The 22,860-nt window shown below is 38.4% G+C and overlaps 1 protein-coding gene across 1 annotated transcript in view; it reads right to left on the bottom strand.

Moving 5' to 3' along the window:
* LOC146590245 (low-density lipoprotein receptor-related protein 1B-like) overlaps positions 1-18,650 on the bottom strand; it is a gene marked incomplete at its 3' end in the record, with an annotated part of 297,172 nt that extends 278,522 nt beyond the window's left edge. The window contains exons 1-2 of the mRNA XM_085314919.1: positions 18,458-18,650; positions 14,215-14,340 (exon numbers count right to left, since the gene is read on the bottom strand). Of these exons, the coding sequence (XP_085171045.1) occupies positions 14,215-14,340; positions 18,458-18,650 (319 nt within the window). The remainder of the gene's footprint in view (positions 1-14,214; positions 14,341-18,457) is intronic.
* Positions 18,651-22,860: the final 4,210 nt, after the last annotated feature.

Below are 22,860 nucleotides of genomic sequence, written 5' to 3'. Positions count from 1 at the left end.
ATGCATCACTTCAACCCATCATCAGCAAAGAAAAAAAAAGAAAAAAGAAAAAACCTCATCTTAGACAGAGTTGACCTTGTCATAGCTTAGTAAGAAACATTCATCTGTTCCACCTTTTCCCAATATTTCTAGGGAAATACACAAGAACATTCACTAAAATGTTTCCATCCACACATGCACTCAAGGCAGATATCACCATACCACCCAGGAACAGTAAATTAGCAGAGTTTCTTCTCCCAACATCTTTTTCTGGGACAGACTAAAGACTAGTGCTATGAAACGGCTACTTTTAGCAGTGGACCCTGCCCTGGAGCAGCGCGAGGGATGCTTGGAGGGCAGTCCTAGGCACTAGCCCCGCACCAGGGCTGCTGCCCCGYGCCTCTGCGCAAAGGCTGCGCTCCAGGCCCGCAGCTCACCTTGTTCACACGGCAACGCGCTCACTGCTCCGGGTGCACTCCCAATTTTCCTGCTTTGCTGATTTGTCCCTGATAAACCAAGCTGAAAGCCACAGAAAAAAATTCTGACTCATCTAAGAAAATCAGCACGAGTTTTCCACTGCGGGGAAATACTTCAGCATGCAGAAGTCTAGAAAATGTACTGTTTATTATTTTACTGTCAATAATATCAGATAAATTTGTAATAAATAAATGCTGCACTGATTATTTGTGATGACATTTCAGATGACCAAAAATTAAGTTGCATTTGGATTTAAATGATGTTTTGTTTAATTTGGTATCGGAGCAAAGGTTAAGGACCAAGCGTGACCCTTATAAAAACCTTGGCGTTGTTGCTTTATAGGTCAGTACCCCAGAGCTGAATATGAAATGAAAGCTGAACTGTTAAGTCACTAGTGCAACTAAACAGTAGCACAGCTCTTCTCTCAGAGGTACAAAATCATGCAGAAAGCCAAAAATACCCATGTGCTTTTGCATATAATGTAATATAGCTAAATCTACATCAAAAGTATAAACTGCCAATAACTTAAACCTAAAACACATCATCTCATTTTGCAGTACATCTTTCCAAAGTTTCAGCTCCAACCTCTAACAAATACCCACAGCAAAGGCAGAATCTTTCACGCACGCACGTCCTGCAGGCAGACAACTCACAGCAACCTGCTCCTGGAGCTAAACTGCTTCAAAGCCGGTCCTACGTCTTAGGTTGGAAACAGTGGCTTGCCTATCAAGAGTAAATCTAAAAATCAGAGTTTTTGACGTAGGCAATGAGGTTCCTCTTCCAGGCACCCTGCTTGCTGTGTTATGCCATCACTGGCAATCCTCAYGCTACTTACAGATCCAGAAAGGGTCCTTAATGTCTTTTAAAGGCAGTATTTTGTCTCCTAAAATGAAAACCTTTCCCGTAATGTGCAGGTTATTTTTTAATCACAAAAAAACAAAACAAAAAACCTGTTTGCCAGTAGTAGTAATATATTAATTATTTAACYGAAATAATTGCATCTGTTAATGTGTTTAATTAAGCATACAAAGCACTTTACTTGATTTTATTTGTATTTAAGACTTCCTGTTTTCCCTGAAGTATTTATTACCCAAGGCACGATTCTTCTAATCTTAGATATACTCTGGAACTGAAGTACTATTTTATATCAGCATTTCTCAGCTGCTTTCATCATGAATAGATATATTACAAAGTGCATTAATGAGCTGTTTAGTATTCATATATTAGACTTTTCCTCATTTTATATGGAAATAATACTATAAAAATTCTAAGAATACTAGTTTTATGTGCACGGTAATGATGAGTTGTAAAGCAAATAAGAAAGGGGAAGTCTGTGGTGGCAGTGAATATGAAATGGATTACTACCTAGCCAACGTGCTTTACATTAGTATAAAATTATTAAGCATGTAATTAAGTAGGATCAATTGCACTGTTTGTTTTTAGGGTAATGTTTTAGTTATTTTAGATGTTTCATCTTTAAGAATTTAATTTCACACTTTAATGATCATCTTGTAATTTCCTCCTCTCGCTGTGAAGTCACGTAACCGGGCTGCGCAGGAAAGCCACGCCGCGGCAGGCAGCGAGCGACCGGGGCTAAGGCCAGGCCAAAGCCAACGCCAAGGAAGATAAGAACAAGGCGAATTAARTAATTTTGTAAATACAAAAATAGTTCAGTTCAGCTGACCTTATTCATTAGACGTATTCAAATCCCCAGGATTGCCAGCAGGAAAGAAATCACAYAGCTACGTGCAGCAACTGCCCCTCGACCTGGCGGACCTCAGAGATATCTCCGGCGCAGCCAAAGCGAAACGAGATTTGGCTTTACAGGAGCCTAATGAGTAAAACCGCCGACCTTCAGATCACTTAAATCTGCATGCAGGACATAAAAATAAATAAACCYCCAAAAATTCCTTCTTAGGGAAACCTGTGGACAGAGAAGATGGTTCTCCAGTTGGGACAGAGAAGCCTCAAAACTCAACTGTGAAAGTAAGTTTGTTATTAAACTGAACTGTCTGCTTTTGAACAGGRAAAATTACAAACAAAGCGTTTGCTATTATGGAAAACCCAGCCACTGAGTAGTTCCACCATTAATTYTATATGCTGGAGAAAGCGCAAGCCGCCCGTGTGGTCCCAGTCCACGAAGCGTTCCCCCTACGTGACCTCCCAGGGACCGAAAGCAGCGCAACGACAGCACCAACGCTCCGGATTTAAGGGGGTGACGAGTTTGGAGGAGGACTCACTGGAATGCAAGATAATAACACGTGCTATTTATTTTACTGAAAATACAAGTCAGAAAAGAGATCTGAATAAGGATAATGTATCTATTATTTTATTATTATACCGAACAGGGATAATGTTATGCAACGGCTCACTTAATAATACAATAGCGCAGTATACGGTATTACCTAAGCCTGTTTTTTGGATTTGGAAGTTATCATTGGCTTTGGGTAATGGAGCATACTTGAAATTAAATTACCTCCAGCAACAAGAAGTTAGAAAACCAAAGATGACAGTAGCATGTTGGAGATCTACYCTAGACAAATTTAGGTAGTAGTAATCCAAAATTTACCTAAAATATCAAATATCAGACMCAAAAGTAGGGCAGTACAAGTCAGTATGAGTTAGAAAGCCCCATCTCAAAATTCCCCACAGCCTGAGCGTAAAGGCAGCAAGAGATGCTCTTTAGCGTACTGATAGACCCCAGCTGCAGAAGCATCTGAAACGGAGGTTTCTCTCCCCAAGTGCAAACYCTGCCCTGCCACCGTTCCACCACAACGCTGACCCCACGGCCGAGGACCACCTGGGGGGAACGGGGACGCTGAGCAAACGAGGCTCAGTTCTTTACAGCGAGTCAGTTATTGGTAAGGCAGAAATCGTGTTTACAGAGGGGATTTATAGGCCACTTCTGAGATKTAAAAGAAAGGGGAGGAGTTGAACCTGGATCTCCAAAACCCCTATGCATGTTTAAGTGAAGAGAACAACAAGTAAAGATGTTCTAACCACACCATTATCTTAAAAATTTTTAAGAAAGGAAGCAAAGGAGAAACACAGGGATTAAAATTTTTTTTTTTTTTAAGAAAACAGAAAAAATCCGAAGTGAGTTATTTCCCTAAATTTTGCTTCATCACTTAAGTAATGAAAAGTAAATTTGTCACATTTTACTTTCCTTTGGAATAACTCACCTTACTGCAAACACATCATTAACAGTTATAATTTCTAAGAAGTTGTGCTTTTTATGAGGTTGTAAATGTCAGATGCTAAAAACAAATTTGGTATTCTCAGTAAAGAAATATATATACAAACATGGGTACAATCCTATAAATACTTGTTCACATGAGTAGAACAGGGAATTATTTTCATATCAGGCACATAAGTTTTGCATACAATTTAAGACCTATTCCTGAGGGCACAGCTCTCAGTCCTACAAAGCTGGATGCACATGGATGTTGATGCATCTTTGAATAATGCAAGATGAAGGCATTAAGCAATGCAGAGACTTTAAGATGTTTTATTTGGCACAGTTAAATTTTACCCAGAAGTACYGGCGCCTGAGTAAGAACTGCTAATACAAGCAAGGACTTTCTGGATTACATCTGCAAATCCATAAGTAAACAATAAAGAGCTAAATCTGAAGGATACTTTTTGAAATAAAATCTTTTCAACCATTTCCTTCTCTGCTTATTAGAAGGCTAAAATGTAGYGTAGTTGAATCCCAGGCTCCTGGCTATAGTGAGCCGCAGTCCTTTTTCATAGCTGTGCATTATACTTTGTGAATAGAATTTGTCTTGCATTATTTCTCTGTCCATAGTAAAGTGCCCTCTTTGCTGACTAAAACTACTCTGCATTTTATAGCTAATAAGATATCTAAATTCTTATTTTAAATCACAGMCCTATTTTCAAAAAGAACAATTTTACTTTTCTTCCAGAAAGYCATCTGCTTGCTAATGAGAGTTGTTTTCATCAGTAATTTTGAGAAGAGAAATGGTTATTACACTTTAGGACTTTTYAAGTGACAAATAAAGAATACTATCCAGTTTGCTATTTAAATACACTACACCTCTCCCAGTACAGGGTCGAAGGGTCAGACATCATTAAAATTATAAACATTTGTAATGAGTCTCAGTGCAACTGGGGCCCACAGAGAAGTAGCACCATCTCAGATAACAGTCTTTCAACTAGAAATTTCATATATGAAGATTGCTGTAATTTGCAAATCCCTGCATTATCAAAAATTACCTTTTCAGATCAGCAAAGCCAAAAAGGTTGTTAATGGTGCTATGCACTTAGTTTTTTTCTAAATATGTTTTTAAGTTTTATCAGTGTCTAATCAATAGACAATGCTGCGGTGCAGTAATTTCTCTGCCTCTCTTTTACCAAAGCTATTTGTGCTAGGGAATGCAATGATGTACTAACAATCAACACTATCACAATCATCCTGGTATTTGGATGAATTATACTGTTTAAGGTGCATTTCCCAAAATAAKCTGTTCTCCTGATGCTATCAAACCCCAGTAGCATGACAAGAGAGCAGGACACAGAGGACTGTTAAGGGAAAGAYGAAAATTGAGATACAGAATGAAGGAATAACAGGGTATGACTTAAGAGAAAAGGATCAGACATATGAGTGGGGAAGGGGAATCTGGTTAGGATGATTATAGAGGAAAAAGAGAGGAACACAAAGGATCAAAAAAATAGTTTTTGTAGTAGTTTTCACAACTTCATCGGAACTAATAGAAGCAAAAAAAGGGAAAGTAGGAAAGTAATGAATTAAGCAACAGTGGGGATTAGCCCTAAAAAGAACGAGTAGAAAATGCAGAATTTGAGAGGGAATGATAACTTGAGTACAGAAGGCACTGAAGAGTAGCAAGGAGATTAAGATAAAAGGGAGGAGGAGAAAAGGAAATAAATAATAGAAGTCATTAAGTCACTCAGGTTAATGCAGGTTAAGTTTGAAAGAAAGACACAGGGAAATAGGGACAAGAATATTATGGGAAAGAAGAAAGTTCAAATCAAACTAAATGAAGAGGTTCTACAAAAACCACTGCAATCTCTTGCCTTTCTTTCCAATCACTTGCCCAGTTATAACCCCACTTTTTCAGGCTGTCTGACATTTCTTGCACCAGCATATTTTAGAGACTCCTTGGTGCAGTTTCYTATAAACACAGTGCTGTTGCTTAGATCCTTACTGTGATCTCCTGTGTCGATAGTTCAGGAGATAAATTCCTCCTAGGAAACTTGTGAAGACAGCACTTGCATGTGACCAAGTATCCCCAGATGGGGATCACCATTGAAGCATATATCTCATTTGCAATCAAATGTTGATGAGAAGGTCAAGGATGCAAAAAGTGCCATTAGGTTAGGCTTAATGGCTAGTACAACGTCATGGAAGAGGAACTGGGCCAGCCTGGTCATTTCTACTCCCTTCTCCCCCCCCCCAACCCTTTTTTGTTTTGGGGGGGGGGAGAGGGGGATGTAATTTATAGCTTACCTATGGAAATAAAATTGAGGTTAAAAATTCAAAAACAAAGTCATGGTCGAGGTATGAATTGCTTTTACAGGTTTTTCAAAAGACTCATCTTTTCATTTTCTTGTCTTATGAGTATATATCCCATTAGAGCTGCTTCTGTGTAGGAAGTGCAATTTTAGCAAGCAATTAATCCATAAATGAGCTGTTTCAGAGTTTTAGGTGGTGGGCATCATCCTTCAAAGCTCTCTCCTGCCCTTGTATTTTACCTACATGTTTCTACAGGCCTTAAAAGAGGTTCATTTTGTCAGCAATCATTTAATTGAACTCCCTGTGAACCGCTTTTGGAAAAACATGCACAAGATAATCAGTGATCGGGGGGGAAGGTAGTATTTCAAATGACATGAGATACAATGACCTCTAAATCCTTCAGTGCTAGTCTTGTTGCTGCACACTTTTTTCCAGAACTAAAATTACAGAGAAAATGTGCAGCTGGTGAGCACACAATTTTTAGCTATTCAAACCTGGAGCTCTTGCTAGGGATGCTCTGTCACTGCACAGTAATAACACCATGCTCCCTGTCTAGTTCTTACCTTCCGCACAGACAAGACAGCTTATGATTTTGCTACACCCCTAAATAATTTTTAAATAAACACTTTAAAAAGTTTGCTCTATGTGCAAAGAGGGAAAGAAATGTAATGCTTCATTTTCTATGCTTGAATGGACACAGAAATCCTAGTGCTCGAATGGACAAAAAAAATCCTAGTGCTTTCTTGAGCCCAGGGGAGAATCTTACCTAAAGTTCATTTCGTAGCATAAGCCTGAAGAATTTCACGGAGAAATTACTCTTTGTCAAACGTTTTTAATACAACACAGATGTGCTGCTATACATTTGCAAGACATGAATTATTAATAAACCTCAAATAAGGTAACCTTATGAAAACATATTAGCCTATATTAAAAGTTAATGCAACAATTTATATTGATAAGCTGTAAACAGTTTTTCAATATCTACAAGTAGAGTAATTACATTAACTGCATAATCATAATCAAAATCTAGTGCAAAGTGTTCATCTAGCTTTCAAGCTTTAGGCCAATTATTTTTGGTTGAAATCGGACTGGATATAGGCATTATGTAGATCAGCAGAAAACTGAATATACAGAATAGAAAAATAAACCAAGAGTTATTGATTGCTTTTAGTCTTTCAAATAAAAAAAATAGGAAAAAAACATTCACTCTCTTTTGTGCTACTTTACAATGCTTACTTGATTGTAGCATGTCACTTAAAATGAACATTTAGTTTCTATTTGCAAAACTGGAACGGCAGCACACTACAAAACGAATGCTGATAGCAGAAAAATCTTTGTCGATACACCCGTTACAGGTAATGCAGCAGYGTCAGACAAGTCACCAGAGTAAGACTTACAATACTTCTGATATGTCGGACAGATTTACACCTTGCTCTTGCAAAATCCTTATGTTTAGTACAGTATAAATTTTAATTCCTGCAGTGTTACCTGGCTGACAGGTTATATGACTCACACAACAGCCCTTCAGTGTACCACAGCACTCCTAGCAATGCTCAAGCACTTCCTTTTCTATCCTTTTCAACATTCCTTCCTGTGGATCAGATTCTGCTGTCTCACTTAAGCTCCCTTATCTATCACTTACACATACATCTAGTCTTTATTTAGAACAAAATAAAATAAAAAACCCTACCACAACAAGCAGGCGTAAGCTCACTCCTTCCAAGCTTCAGACAGCAGAATTCAGAATTCCCACCCAAAACCAGACAAGCCAACGGGGACTCCCCCCAGAAGGGGGGCCACCAGCCTGGGCTCAGGGCTATGCTGGCGTTTAGTGTCATGCTTGCCCATTTGCCTGGCTTTTGTTCAGTGCAGGTTCATACCTGCTGTAAATAGACTATATAGATATATTGCAAATAATACCAGAATCAGGTTTTATAAGGCCATAGTGACATGAATATTCACAGTAAGTGCTCAAAGGCACTCATGCACATAAAAAATGAACTAGTTTTATACTCAAAGGATACTGCATGTATTCCAGTAATCTGAACAACATGCTTATGTAGTTTAACATCCTCAGGAAAATATAAAAAGAAAGTGCCTCTAGACGTTCACTTAGGCCTCAACACCACTCCTTATGTGTTAGATTTGACAGAAGATAAGAGCAAGAATATTCAGGTTATTCCCTGGCCCGAGATGATTGCTTACCTGCACTCAAAAACCTGGTGTCCTAAACAGAATAGGAGCAGAATTAGTGTAGGGGAACACGAGGATATTCCCAAAGCATGAAACCTCTTAGCAAGGCAACGAAGCCTGATCAATACCAGTCCTCAAATACTACAGTGCAACAACCTGAACGCCTCTTCTCCAGAATTACTGTAATGCATGATCTGTCCCAATGGGCTTCTTTTCTATAACCTTTCCAAAAGCTTTGGAGGGTAGGAGCACAGCGACATTCATCCTTTCCAGACTGTTTGCTCTAATACTCTGTTAACTACTGGAACCTCGGAAATCATATCACACCAGCAGAATGACCTTTCCTGGAGGGGCCAAATAAGGTAGTTTTCTCCAATCACGGGGTGAGGAGAAAGCAAAGGTCCGACGGAGCTAAAGCCCAGATAGCAATCAAGCAGATGTTCACCTGGGGAAGAGGAGCAGAGAATAGCAAACCATCTGAAAGAGATCAAGCGTGGTAGAGCTGAGTGGCTAGACGCCAGAAAGTAGCATGGCAAAAACACGGGCCACAATAGCTTTGTCTTTACTGGTCGTTGCCAACCACCGCAGCTTTGCCAGGAGAAATCGCAGAGAGGGACTCAGTAAGGAGTACGTTTTCTTTCAGACTGGCAAAACTACTATCAGGAAAATTAATCCTTCTTTAAGACATTCACCCTATTCTGTCGGAAGTACCTCTCTTCACCAGCAAACACAGAAGTGTGACAGTAATGTATTGTTATATAAAGTATTTAACTTCATTTTATATAAACTAGCAGCAGTTTCTTAAAACTTCTTGACATTTCTCATTTTATTTTGGTTCATTTCCTACAAGAGCTATAGAAGCTGTTTAAGTTTTTACGCTACTGATATGAAAGCTCATAATTCAGAGAGAAAAGTGAGTATACATTCATCAGCTCAAATCAATTAAAATTAATGACACTAAGATGGTTCAGTATCTTGCTGAAGAATAGGTACAAACAGCTATTTTATGCAGGTTTCCATGTTCAACAGTATCTTTGGATACATCAAAATTAAAGGGTGAAAACAAAAGATGTATYTTCCCTTCATGTCCAGCATTTTCTTCATTTACCTTTAACAGTCTCAAGACAGCTCATTTTGAATGTATGCAAAAGTTATTTATTGATTTGGGATTTTCAAAAGCTACTTAAGAATGGTTTGAGAGGCTGACTTCTACTGAATTTCAATAGATCTATTTATAAAAGAATTAGGAGCTCTAGGAAATTTGGTCTTTGTTGTTTCATATCATAGGAGCAACAGAGCAGCCAATTATCATTCCCTGGAAAGAGAATTAAAATTTAGGTACCAAATTAACCATTGAGCTTGTGAAACTAGTCTACCTCACATATTTAACATCTAGGGAATGGGAGAAGCTACTTCAGCAAAGGGAGACTCAAGCTTGTAAGCAAGATRCTTCCTGTTGCTGCTGTTCTTTTGCTTCTTTAACTCCAGTTTAAGYTGATAGTCTCTCACCAGCCTAGAGAAGGATTGTTATCAGAGCTAATTTCAACATGTTTATGACACAGTTACAACYGCTCAAACTTCTAAAGATAAGGACCATTAAAAATGTAACTGTTTGCTACTGGGAWCTGGGGTTCTTTCAATTCAGGATCATGTGGCTACAAATAAAACTGTATGAGTCACTTGTATTCAAATGGCTATTTGGATACCATTTTAAGAAAGTCCAAAAACAAGAACAGCACTGCCTGATAACAGCAAACATGCAGTTGTGGTCAGCATGAAAGACAGAATTGCAGGGAATTGTTTTAGGAATTTTCATGCTTCTAAAAATAACAGAGTATCAAGTAATTTTATGCCGTGGGAGAAGGAGTGCTGATATTGTACTGTTTTTTCTTCTCACAAGGTATTTATTATATTCAAGCAATATTTAGCATCAGTGGCTGTTCTAATGGGCAACTATGTATGCTGCAGCAAAGCCCTGCAGCCGGGACCATGCCACAGAATGATATGAAAATAGTTCAGACCTCACATATTTCTTCACAGGGCAAATATCAGGCAGTGTTGTAACATCYTCTATATCATGGCTAAGAGATGGTAGAGTAGCCCTTGCTGGAACTGCTGCTGCACAAAGCATTACAATAGATGTGTATAGTTCCAAAGGAAGATGCTAAAAGCAATTTATTTTCCTGCTCCTCTGCTTTACCTTTCTTTATTATGATGCGCTTTGACAGAGAAGAATTTGTGGACTGAGAAAATGCATTCCAGACAAATCCTGAAGCTGTTAACGTAAGAAATTCCTTAGTACAAATAAATGGAATCATTTCCAAATATACCTTTCAGTTCTCAACCCTATTAGCAGGAGTTTCAGGGAAAAGCCAGGTAACGGGATGTCCGGTCAAACTTTTTGGGCAACCACATGGCTTATTTACAGATGATGAATTATATTAGYCAGAGGCTCAACTGCAGAACAGCACGCGCGTTAGCACCCAAAAGTGACAATGCTTTAAGTTTGTGCTTTGAGACGCAATTAGTGAACTTCCTTACTTCAGCTCTTTTAAAAACTGCTGAGATAGACAAATGCTTACAGCTTAAGACCAAGGTGGGTGGCAAGAATGATAAAATTGGAAACGTGTAATACTGACTGATTCTTACTAACTACTGAATGTCTAAAGCAGTCAATACAAAACTGATATTTAGATATTATACAAGGCTGTCACTATTATGTCTTTTAAACTCCATTTCTTTCAACAGTATTTTTGATCCTTCTGTACTTATCCCATCAAAACAGGAAATAAAGATTTTTTTAAAAAAATAAAGTCCTTTAAACATTTGCAAACTCCAGTCCAAAATCTACTTGTAAGAGYCAAACACGTCCGACTAGATTCTGGAGAACCTGATAGAGTTCTACTGACGACAGGTGAGCTTTCTTTAGCCTACCAAAAAAAGCTGGCATCATCCAATTAGGTTAAATAAATTGATTTTTGAATCCTGAATATTTGCAAAAGCCTCATGAAAAACCTAGAGACTTTCTACCCAACACAGGGTAGAAATTACTTGGTCAAGAGTTTTATTAATAAAACTTCTAAAAATCAATTTTCTCATGAACAATTCACTAACAGAAAAGCAACAGAATTTGTTCACTAAAATATTCATTATGAATCACTGAAACAAGTTCTTCAGTACTATAAAAAGCAGCAACTCCACCGAGAGAAAGAATTACAGCTGCTAAGAAACAGAACAGAGCACAGGTGTAGGTACTATAGAATTCACTCCTGCATTTTGAAAGCTATTTGTGAGACCACTTACCGAAAGATGGGAAGTGGAAGAGTGACAGACTGGTGACAGAAGCTCTGTCTTTAGACTCAGAAGAGCACAGACAGTGACAGGACAGCTCCATCAAACCTGCTCGCTAAAGCAAACAGAAGCTGCAGATGCGTAAARCCCTGATCCAACCTTTGCCGACAGAGCCTGAATTTAACATTAAGAATGCGACCTTTTGCTCCTTTCCGTCCATCCTGGATCTCATCACTGAAGCTAATAAGAGGACTAGATTGTATGATTTCATGGGGATTCTTGCGGATATAATTTGATACAATCACATCGTATGTGCTTGCATAGTCCAATAACTTTGGGGCTCTGTTGAAAAATCCGGTCAAAATGCCACGAGCATAGAGTTCAAAGATACTACCTAAAAATTTTCTGCAATAAATGGCTGAGTGATAGCTTATGCCAAGACTTTTCATATTCTCACTGTGGGAAAAGCTTCAGCATAAGATCTTACCTCTTTTCAGAGGCCTTGAAATCCACATGAGAGAAGTTAAGAACTTCCACTTGCAGAAAAAGCTTTGATCAATGCTTGCACATTATTAGAATCCAGAAAGCCCTTTTACTAGGCACAAATCCACAGGAAAAAAAAATCAATCAAATTTCATTTGTTTATGGCTATAGGAACAAGTAGTAATATCTGTCAGGCTACACCAAATAACTCATCTTGTATAAATCAGCAAAGAGCTGACAAAAGAAGCTGCATTCATCTCTACAGAAAGATAGACAACCTGATGCTCTAAAATTGGAAGTTCTGTGTCTTTGGCATTAATACCACAGAGTCTTCAAATATTTCATAAAAATATTTTAAGGTAGTTAATCACTCCTCACAGATACACATCATGCCAAACATGAGCAGAAAAAATAAGGAACATTATACTCACCCCTAATATATAGAAACAGCTTGATGAAGCATACTTATATTTCAAGAACTACTACATTTGATAGTGAATTATGCTAACAAACCCAGAATCATTAATACCAAAACATAATTGTGAACACACACACACACAAGAAGAGTTCCGCTCAGTATCCCAGTGCTGGTTCTTAAGCAGGGGCCTCGGCTAAGCRTCACTGACAGAGCGAGACATCAGTCACGTCACAATTTCACCCTGCGCAGTCGAATGCTGCCCAGGTACCTGGTTAACCAGCAGCTTACCAARGGGCTCCACAGCCTGCATGTGCATGAGCATTTTGCTCTTCTGGCTGTAGCTGTAAGTCTAACACCTACCTTTGACTTAGCACAATATAAGTAACGGATACTAAGAACACTGTTAGCATTTGCAAAGGAGGAGTTATTTCTAAGAGGACCCGAAGTTGGGAAGAACATTGGCTTCCTGCCTTCCCTTCCTTTCCTTCTTCAAGCCATCAATAAAAGCTTTAAAGCTAATGTTTTTAAGATGCTATGATTTTAAATGTCATTGCTGAACACAGATCATATGGTTCAGTGCAATCAGATATGCAAAGCTGTCAGGAGGAATGTCTAGCTATCTAGGTAGATATCTAGCTATCTAGCTAGTTATCTAGCTACCTGCTGGATCTGGAACTAYGTGCTAAATATCAGGAAGCAAACTAAAAACCATGCATGTGACTTGTGCTTTTATCACAAGAGTCATTAATTAGAAAAAAAACTCTTTCAACTGCAGATACTGAAACTATGCTTCAAAATAATTATTACACAGGGAGAAAWCAGTAATCATCTATTTGTGCAGTAATAAAAATTTTAAATGCATCTGATGCTTCCAAATAGTGTTTTGTTTCTTGAAACACTTTAGGATTCTCACAAACAGTTAATCAGAGAATCCTCATCACAGTTTCAGAAGCAATTTTTCCATGTATCTCAAAGAGTGAACTCTGGAGCAGGAAGGTTGCAATCATTTGTACAATGTTTGCCCAGCCAGAAATGGTTTCCAGATATCTCAGCTTTCTGTCCCTCACCTTACAGATTAGACTCCTAAACACTGTCTGATATATGGTATTTTCTCATCATTGAGCAGAAATATATATATATATATATATATATATTTCTACCTTCTTGATTATCAGTACTGGTTTGAAAATACATGGTTCTTTTCTCACTCTAACTGATTATCCTGGGGATGCAACCAGGAAATTCCCTTGTTTTCCTCAGAACCCAAGAAACAAGGGAACATTAAGATTTAATATCATCTCATCAGWAGGCTACAAGGTTGATAAGAAAAAAAGTCTGTAAGGTTGCTATTATCATCTTCAGAAGCTCTTAGCTACATAAAAAACCAAGAGCYTCTATTATAATTAAACATGTTTTATTAAAGCTTTCCCTCATTTTCCGTTCTTTGCTTCTTTTTCCTTGTAGTATTTCATTTTCTTTCATTTCTTCCTTTGATGTTTGCATGCTCTTTTTACTTTTATTGAAAACATTTTTGCACTATTCAATTTCAATCTGCCTCTCTCCTTTTTAGAGGGACTTTTTTTTTTCCTGTGCCTGACTTTGGCTCTGCCCTCTATAGCTAATCTATTAGCTCAGCCTGAACACAGGGAACATATGCTCYGGTGATGGCGTTCATTACAAAACAACACACGAACAAAACACCTTCCATTTCTTTTGTCTCTCATCTAGTCAGTGAATGTAACCTATTCCCCTCGATATGAAGATTTATTCGGGATTTTTTTTTAAAGTAAAATCCATCATTGCAGTTGTATACTGAGTGCAGCTATAAATGTAACAGTTACAAGGGGAATAAAATAAAAATGGCACTTTCTTTACTTACATGTGTCTAAAGACTCATCTGAATCATCAGGACAATCAGGTTCTCCATCACAGAGCCAGCGTTGAGAGACACAAGTCACACGATCATGACACAGAAACTCTCCTACGTCACAAAAYTGATGTTCTTCTGAAAACGAGAATGTTTTAAAATGTAATGATTAAAAAAAAAGAACAAAAATAAAGCAATACAATGAAAAGTAAAAGTGAAAATAAAGTGATTTTGAAATCAGAAATCAAAACAAAAAATAGAAACTATATGACSCACTAATTTAATGAGATACCTAGAGACAGAGAATTTTAAGAAATTCTATTCTTCTCTTCAACTATTTCACCATGAAGCAAGTTTGTTAACTACACACAGTTCAACACATTTTAATTTCATAGTACTTGCAGGGAGGTGTCAGTCTCCACTCCTGCCCCCAGAAAACATCACCACATCATCTTTCAATTAGGCTTTTTCCAGCACACGTTTTTGTGAGCACTTTTTGAATATGTACATATTCAACTATTGCTTTAAACACATATTTTAACAACAAAATCTTGCCTCGAGTTTACCTATAACAATAWTCTAGATTTCGTGTGCCAAAGCTGCAGACAAAGGATTTAGTTGCCTGAAGCCAGCACAGAGGCACCTCCAGAACAAGGGCCTTCAGAAGGCAATTCTGGAAGTATGGCACACCCGGCCTAGCTGCTGGCTTCAAAGAAAGTCTGATGTCCTTGCRATCTGGAGGAGTTAATACAAGACTATTCCATCGCTAATTAGCGTAAAACTATCCTAATATACTACTAATTAAAGACCACAAAGCTTCCGTGCAATACATCATATTCGTTTTATCAGTATATAAATTGCAGCAGTGCCTTCCACACTATTACTTTGCAAGTCCCTGGGAAAAGCTTTCTGGACTATCCTCTCACTCATAGTAACACAAATGAGGAGTAACTTCACTGGAGTCAATATTTGTTACAGAGATACAAACCAGTATAAAAACAGAGAGAATTAAGCCCAATTCCACTTCTAGATCAACGCATCAGTTTAGCTCATGCTGCAAGCTAATGGGAATTGTTATCTTTTCTAATCATTGTCAGGAAGCTGTAATTCGTTGTCCTTGTACATAGCTAGTTAAAGTGTCTGATGAACTGATTTGCTCTTAATCATAATCTGTTTGGCTACAGCTTCAGATTAAATGCTTGTAATTATCAGGAACCCTCACAGTATTCATTTCTGAGTCAGATATGTTATCTAGCAATTAGCATTATAATAAAACCAGTGCTCTCCAGAATAACTTAATTGGCCTCCTAAACAAAATAAGTATTTTGGAAAAAAGAAAAAAAAAAAAGCATGTTGTCTAATCATTGTGAAATGCGTTTCTAAAAAGTGCTTCTAAAGCTCGATACAAGCCTTAAATAAAAATTCTCCCCAAACCTTGCCCAAAGAATTAGGTTTTACTAAAAACAAATAGCAATAGGAATACCTCGTTAAAACAAACCTCACTCATATCATTCACGCAGCCGTCGTCCAAGGTCGATCTCTAAAGTACTGACCGCTACAGCTCCAAATGACTAGAAGCTGCAAGTGTCATGTAGAGCTACRTAAACAGCTACATTGCTGCTTCTACTACTCTGTACAAGCCTTAAGTATTTTGCTATATTTTAATTCCTTGCATTTACTAAAATAGCAGAATGCAGAGACAGCCTTGTCATCTATCTTGTAAAGACTATATAATTACAAGGTTTACACGCTCACAAAATAAGTCCTGCAATCTTCGAAGTCAGGATGGAGGAGGGGGACACGTTAGCATTTTAGCATTTCAACGATATACATTAGTATGAACAAAACACCTATACAGAATTCTACATAAAGAAACAGCAATTTATCCTGAATTTCAAGAACGCTGATCTTACAGAACCCTTACAGCACAGTATGAAACCCCTAKCATTTTCTAGGTTTACATGCCTGTTCTTAATAGATGTGCCCGTTATCTACTGTGCCTGCTTATTTATACCACTGCAAATTGTATGCATTGTAACTGAGAGCGGTATCTTCAGTATCAAAACATTCCCAYGGAAAAGGCTACGCATGTGACTGGTTCTACATGAACTTTCTCAATTACCTACAAATACCCAGAAAAAGAACTGTTGTTCCTTTTCGGCAAGTCCTAACTAGCAATAGTTAGGTGAAGGGAGAATTCAGTGTTGTCATTTATGTCAAAATATAACGCTCCAAGTCTGTTTATACGCTGCAGCAAGCAGAGCCCAGTGCTGAGGAGGAGAAAACAAAAACAAAAAACCCACCACGTCTGAAGTTGATGAAAAGTTTCAGGATAGTTATTTAAGCTTGTAAACGAAGCTTGCGGAGATGCCAGCGGAATCCACGCGAAGTTTGCAGAACTTCTCTTCCGTATGYTTTTGCTGCGAGGACTACGGCAAACACTGCCCATCCTTAACTGTTGTGGACGTTACTGAAGAAATTTTAACAGCAGGGAATGAATTTGRCTTAAAAGGAACAGATCCCCCTTCTATAGAGCCCTTACTACACCTGCCCTGAAACGTAAAATGTAAGCAGAGAGAAAGACAAGTAAGGCCGTACTAGCGGAGCAAGCGTCGGTCTAAGGCGGGGGTGCACGGGCGGGGGGCGAGGGTCTGGCCCGCGAGGTCTGCTGGGCTGCAGACGCCGGAGGAGGAGGAGGAGGAGGAGGAGGAGGACCACCACGAAGGCAGCGCCAGCAAGCCCCGCCGCGGGCTATCGCACCACGCCACCGGAGCGCTAAGCTTTGCTGGCGCCGCAGGTGGTCGTACAGAGCCACACCAATAACTCGTACTTTTTTTTTTTTTCCCCCCTCTCTCCTTATTTTGGGGTAGGAAACATGACTTAGCACATACAAATATAAGAAACTAATTCATAAATAGCCCAATGGTTTTGGCATGCGCTGGGGGCGGGGGGGGAGGAAGGGGAAGAAAAAAGAAAAAAAGTTTTTTTTAATTTTGGTAGGTTGAAATCATTCAGGTTTTTCCACATAAACTCTTGCTCTCTATTTTATTCAGCAGTACAGAAATTAGAAAGATCTAAGCTTTTTGCATTCTCTGCTGTGAGAAAAAACTAATAGAGTGAATAAACACATTAACTTGTAAAATACTTTTAAAAATACTTTTAAAAATAGATCTTGTTTAGAGTAAAGCAGCTTAAGAYGAGCTCAGGATTTTACTGGCTCTGCAATAGTGTAGTTCAATCTGTTTTACTTTGCATATCTGCTATAATTATCTCTTATTTTCAGCTACTATCTTTGCAAAATGAATTGGCCCAGTTACTTAGACATTTGCACTCATTAGGGTTTTTTAAAAACACATCTTAAAAACAGTCTAATAAATCTTATCTCCTAACTGAAGAAAAGAGTTATTTTCAGTGACACCTCTCTCAGGGCACTGTTTTCTTTCCATGTGCTGCACGGGCAGGCTCCCAAAGGATGAGAAAATTCACATATTTTTAACATATTGATTCCTTGAGATACAGAGCAGATGGTTAGAAATCATCTCTCTATGGGTCAATGAAAGCTTTGCCTCCCTAAGGATAGTACTCCTACTCTATATTGCAAACACCTGGCAATGCCGCTTAGAGGAAAAGTTTCACAAAAAAGCCGGTACCGTTTGCTTTAACATAAATATGTTGCTAGAGCCAAAAATTTATTACGTCAAAAAAWTGGTATGTTTTAAAGAGGACATAGCTTGAAATCTCTTTTATCTCTCTCTCTCTCTTTTTTTTTTTTTTTGGTAAGCAAAATCATAATTAGTTCTTTTATTTTAATTTATGCAATTACACTAAACGTGGAAAACCAAAATTCCAGTTTAAATTAATCAGCATTTGCAGTTTTCAGAGATCGTCATATTCAGAGTTGCAATGCACTGCTATTGTTAAGCAAGTAGAAAAAATTCAGAATACAAGATGGCAACCGRTATCTGTCTGCAGCAGGAATGCTGCAACTTTAGAAAGGTAGATGCCTCTGTAAACGCGCATTCAGCTCCTAAATGAGAAGCGATAGAGGTCATTGCTGTGATCGCACTGACTGGTAGAGGTCAAAGAAATCTGTATTTTTCTTATTTGAATGAATGCAATTATGAAAAGCAGGTCAATGGGGTTCTTAAAAAGAACTATAAAGAAGATAACGTTCATGTAATTGAGTGCTTTTCAGTTCTATCATGAGAATGTAAAWGATTCGCTCTGAATCTAATTAATATCTGCTTTTGTCAACGAGCCAGACACTGTTGTTCCCCGCAGGCRTCAGCACCGTCTCCGCTTTCAGAGCGCTCCTTCCCTTTCAGGGTCCCTTGCACGGAYGCTCCAAGGATCTGCCAGGCTTCTGCCACGACTTCGGCGATTCCACCACCCTGCTTAGATCTGAGCTGCTCAGTATATGCTGTCTTCAGAGCACTTTCAATCTCCATCTGCTAAGAGCACCTGAGACCCCCCAAAAAACTAATCTCCCATATGGCAATGCTCTTCAAAGTAAACAAAACTTAAATAACCTAATAAAATCTTGATTCATTATAGCATGGAGTATGCTTATTAGGCTTGATTAAATATTCATTAAAAAAAAAAAACACATGCAAACTAATCCAAAAATGCATTCAAACATAAGGTCTTGAACTATATTATATGACATTATGTGAATGAACGTTTAGGGATAAAAGATCATCATAACAAAYTTAAACTTTTTTACATATGTTATTTACCATTTAGTAGGAATGTTTCACAACTTTTTAATTCATAAAAATTGAAGATTATTTTTACTATGGTTCCAATGAAAGAAACAAAATTCAGTTCTATCCATTTGCAAGAAAGAAAGGGGACAGAAGATACACATAGAACATCCTTGATCATTCATTACAGGAAAGCTAATAAATTATATCCAAGAAAGTTTTGTTGTGTGAAGTTTTTTTTTTTTTTTTTTTTTTTTTTTTTTTGAGGGGTAAAAATACCTCTTACTGTCAAAATAAAATGAAGGAAGGGAGCAGGCATGTAAACATGCTAGGATTTTGAACTGGGGAACGGCTAAACCAAATACAGAGCCAGGACACTCCATTTTTCCTATTAGGTAAAACACTGGAAGTTTAAAAGGACAATTGAGAAAAAAAAAAAACAAACAAACAGATAAATACATACAAATGCTCAGCTGGTCTGTCACCAACTGCTTATGCAGGCAAAACTCCCGGGGAAGAGGGGGATTCCTTGTCAAAATAGCAATTTCTTTGGAAAAAATAACAAAGAGCAGGAAGACTAATGAAGAGCAGGAAGATACCCACAGTGGTAACAAAACCAGAATTCAGCAGTGTGTTCTGCATTCTGATCTCTTGATGACTTTATCACCTGCCTACCCCACATGGACCTTCCAACGATATTAAAAGAGCTCTGCCATGTTTCAAGGATATTATGCAACCATTAACTTGCACTTTTAAGTTTTTAATTAGTTTTGCTTTGATTTTAATTCAGTTATCTTCATTACAAGAGCTTGAGAGCTCAGAACTCTCCCCACCCCAAAAGCATATTTTCCATTTGGGATTTTCTTTGATCTCTCCCTCTGAAACRTGGAAGAGTTTGCAAATTGATTTCTGCAAAATTTACTCAAAAGTTGAAAAGTATATCACCGTAGTAATTTAGGATAAAATTCATCATATGCTAAAACTTAAAATTACTCTAACTGAATGGGAAAGTGAAGAAAAAGTATGCACAGCAGTTCCTTCCAAGAACAAGCAGTTCTACCAAGTGCTGATCTGTAGCTCTGTGGTGGGAAGGGGCTTAACCGGTCACCCAGCACTATTCCCCTTCTCACCCCGAGGGTCTCTGCGAAGACTATCTTCTGCTCAGGTCTACACCCGCCGGCGCGAAGAGCAGCCCAAGCGCTTCTCCAGCGGCCGCGGCGGGGAGGAAGCGTGGGCACGCYGCCGGCAGGCCGTGGAGCGTGCTCACCTCACCTTGTTTCTCACGCTTAGCTCTGCACACGTAAGCCATGTCTTCTCACCTGCCAGAGACCCTGCCCACCCTTTTTGCTAGTATGGGTTTAGCCAGAAGAACAGCTGAAGAATGATCTAGTGCACCCAAGGAGGGATGGCCATCACAGGCTGAACGATCAGTTCTGGATTAGCACCCTAAATCAGATGGCAAGCCAACCATGGTTTACTTAAACAGCAGCTCCAAGTAAGGTCAAAACATGCAGCACTCCACCTCCAAAGAATTCAAGCTACAGCTCCATGGTCTCCCTTCCCTTTAAATAAGTTTTATGTATATGAAGAATTTTTTGTGCACATATTATAAAGAGTTAATTAAGTTTTAGCCTWTTAGTTAGTAAGTTAACAGCAGATGGTAACTGCTATCAAACTAATAGCTTTATCCATAGGCAAAGCACATACACAGGCACCAGTCACTAACAGCACCATAGGCTCAGTTGATGCTATCCATCTTTAAATGCTGCATTCAAGTGTTCCTCAGTCCGCACATCCTCCTCCCATCAAGATCACAGACACCTTGTTCAAACTTTGGTCAGTCTTCTCAGTGACACCAAAACATCCTACTTCTCAGCCCATAACTTAGTCCATAAATATGCACACTCAAATTCCCTGTTACTTACGTTACACAGCTACAATATTACTTCATATTTTTCAGACCTATACAGTACTGCTATAACTTACAGATCAGGCTGAGCAGACAGTTATGTTGAGATTGATACTGATAATAGACCAGAAATCCTCGCTGCTTCATATAAATCCCCTCTTCTGGGGACTGGCAGGTGATAAATCTGGGAGTAGTCTTACTCCTCTCTTTTTTACTCTYGCTTTGACAGTATAGTATTTCCAGCAAGGGGGATGACCCTGAATTCCATCCTGCGGATTTGAACCCGAAATTGCCAGAAAAGGTGATTATTCAGCCTTAATTTGGCACACTTCACGGACTGAGAAAYCTAATATTCAGATGATGAGAAAGACCCAAATATTCCTGAGACAATTTTTACCTAATCATCAAAGGGTCACACAGTAACACATATCTCAGCAAACTCTGAAATGACATGATAGTGATGTTCTCTAATGACACAAAAATACTACAGAATAACAAGGTGTCTTTTTTTTAATACAATAGAGATATATTAATAGAAGAAATATTACCTACAATCTCGCTATTTGCCAATCTGTACTCCAAGTAGCCTTACGCAAAAAAAGATATTAAAGTCCCAACAATCTCCATACAAATTAGTATTTTACAATCATCTTTTACCTCCTTGAAATATGGAATATTGCAACCATGTTCCCCAGTGCAAAGCTGCCCTTCTTCCCAGCCAGGCAGACGCAGAACGAGTATGAAYGTCTGGATGGAGAGTCAAAAGTACCATCACTTCTCCCCTTGGCTAGGAGGAATGGTATGTCCCCTACGGGAGCCCATTACGTGCCCTTACAGCAGCTGACACTACGCAGTCCAGCAGTGCCGGGTGAATGGGAGCACGAATGCTGGTTTGTGGAAGGGCTCTCAAAGGCTCCCAGTGAAACAAGTCCTGCCCCCTCTCATGGAGCAACACATCTTCAGAAGCCTAAATAACTAGACAAGGAAGTCATTTATATGAAGTGTAAGAACTTTTGAGTCATACATGTGATATGAACATACCACGGTATGTTCATAATATTTTATTTTCTTTTGCTTTGGTGTAAGCCCAGTACCAGCTCTTCTCTTCTGGAAGAAATGGCAGTTCTAAAAGACTAGCAAAATGCTTTTTCAGTGAAATTAATCTTTGTAGGGAATGGTCAGGATCTGTGCAGGAACCTGTGRAAAACACCCCATAGACTACATGCTTTCTACTCTCAGGTATGTGCCTTGATAAGCAAAATAAACTTTCACATGCAAAAACAAATAATTCCTTCACTGGGAAGCTCAATGGAGAACTAAGGCATCTCACTACTCCTGGGATTATATCTTGAAAAGGTCTGAAAATACTGACTCCTGAAAAGTGGAAGAAACAAGCAGAAGGAGTGGGACTGAAAACAAGTCACTCTGAGTAGATTTCAAATACAATTTGATGTCCCGTGTCCTGTAGCGTGCCTCTCAGCAAGACTTGAAATAAATCTTTGTTGTCCACTATCTTCATTAGCTCTTATAACTTTGATATCTTCAAATCAGGTTTTTATTTTATTAGTAAAGCTTCCAAGTTTAATTGTAATGCTTCCAAGTCAGAAATGCTTCTTTTTCTTAGAAGCAGGATTGAAAACCTGATTGGAGACAAATTATTTAACCAAATGCCATGCACAATATTTTCTCTTTTGAAAGCCAAAAACATTCATTAGATAGCTGAGTCACAATATCTTTGATAAGTCCTCCTCTGAGCAGATGTTATTTCATTGTGAATTTTCACATAGTAACATTTTTAGCAAATACCCAGAAGATAATTAATTTTGATAATTTCATATATCAAAGGATAATAAAAAGATGTCATTATTTTAATTCAGCAGTTTTATTACTATGTAAAATGCTATAAAGCCATTTAATTTTTCAGACTTTTGAAACAGAACTACATGTGCCCAATCAAGAAAGGAAAAGCACGTACTGAAACTGTTTTAGTGTTTAGAGATACCAGGAACACTGTGCAAATATGCGAGTGCACATTTTGGTCCTTCC

This window comes from Rhea americana, unplaced genomic scaffold (genome assembly GCF_003343005.1).
Source record: "Rhea americana isolate MKP2758 unplaced genomic scaffold, rheAme1 scaffold_415, whole genome shotgun sequence".
Taxonomy (NCBI): domain Eukaryota; kingdom Metazoa; phylum Chordata; class Aves; order Rheiformes; family Rheidae; genus Rhea; species Rhea americana.
The sequence above is the reverse complement of the archived record's forward strand: the minus strand, read 5'-3'. Positions and strand labels throughout refer to the sequence as shown.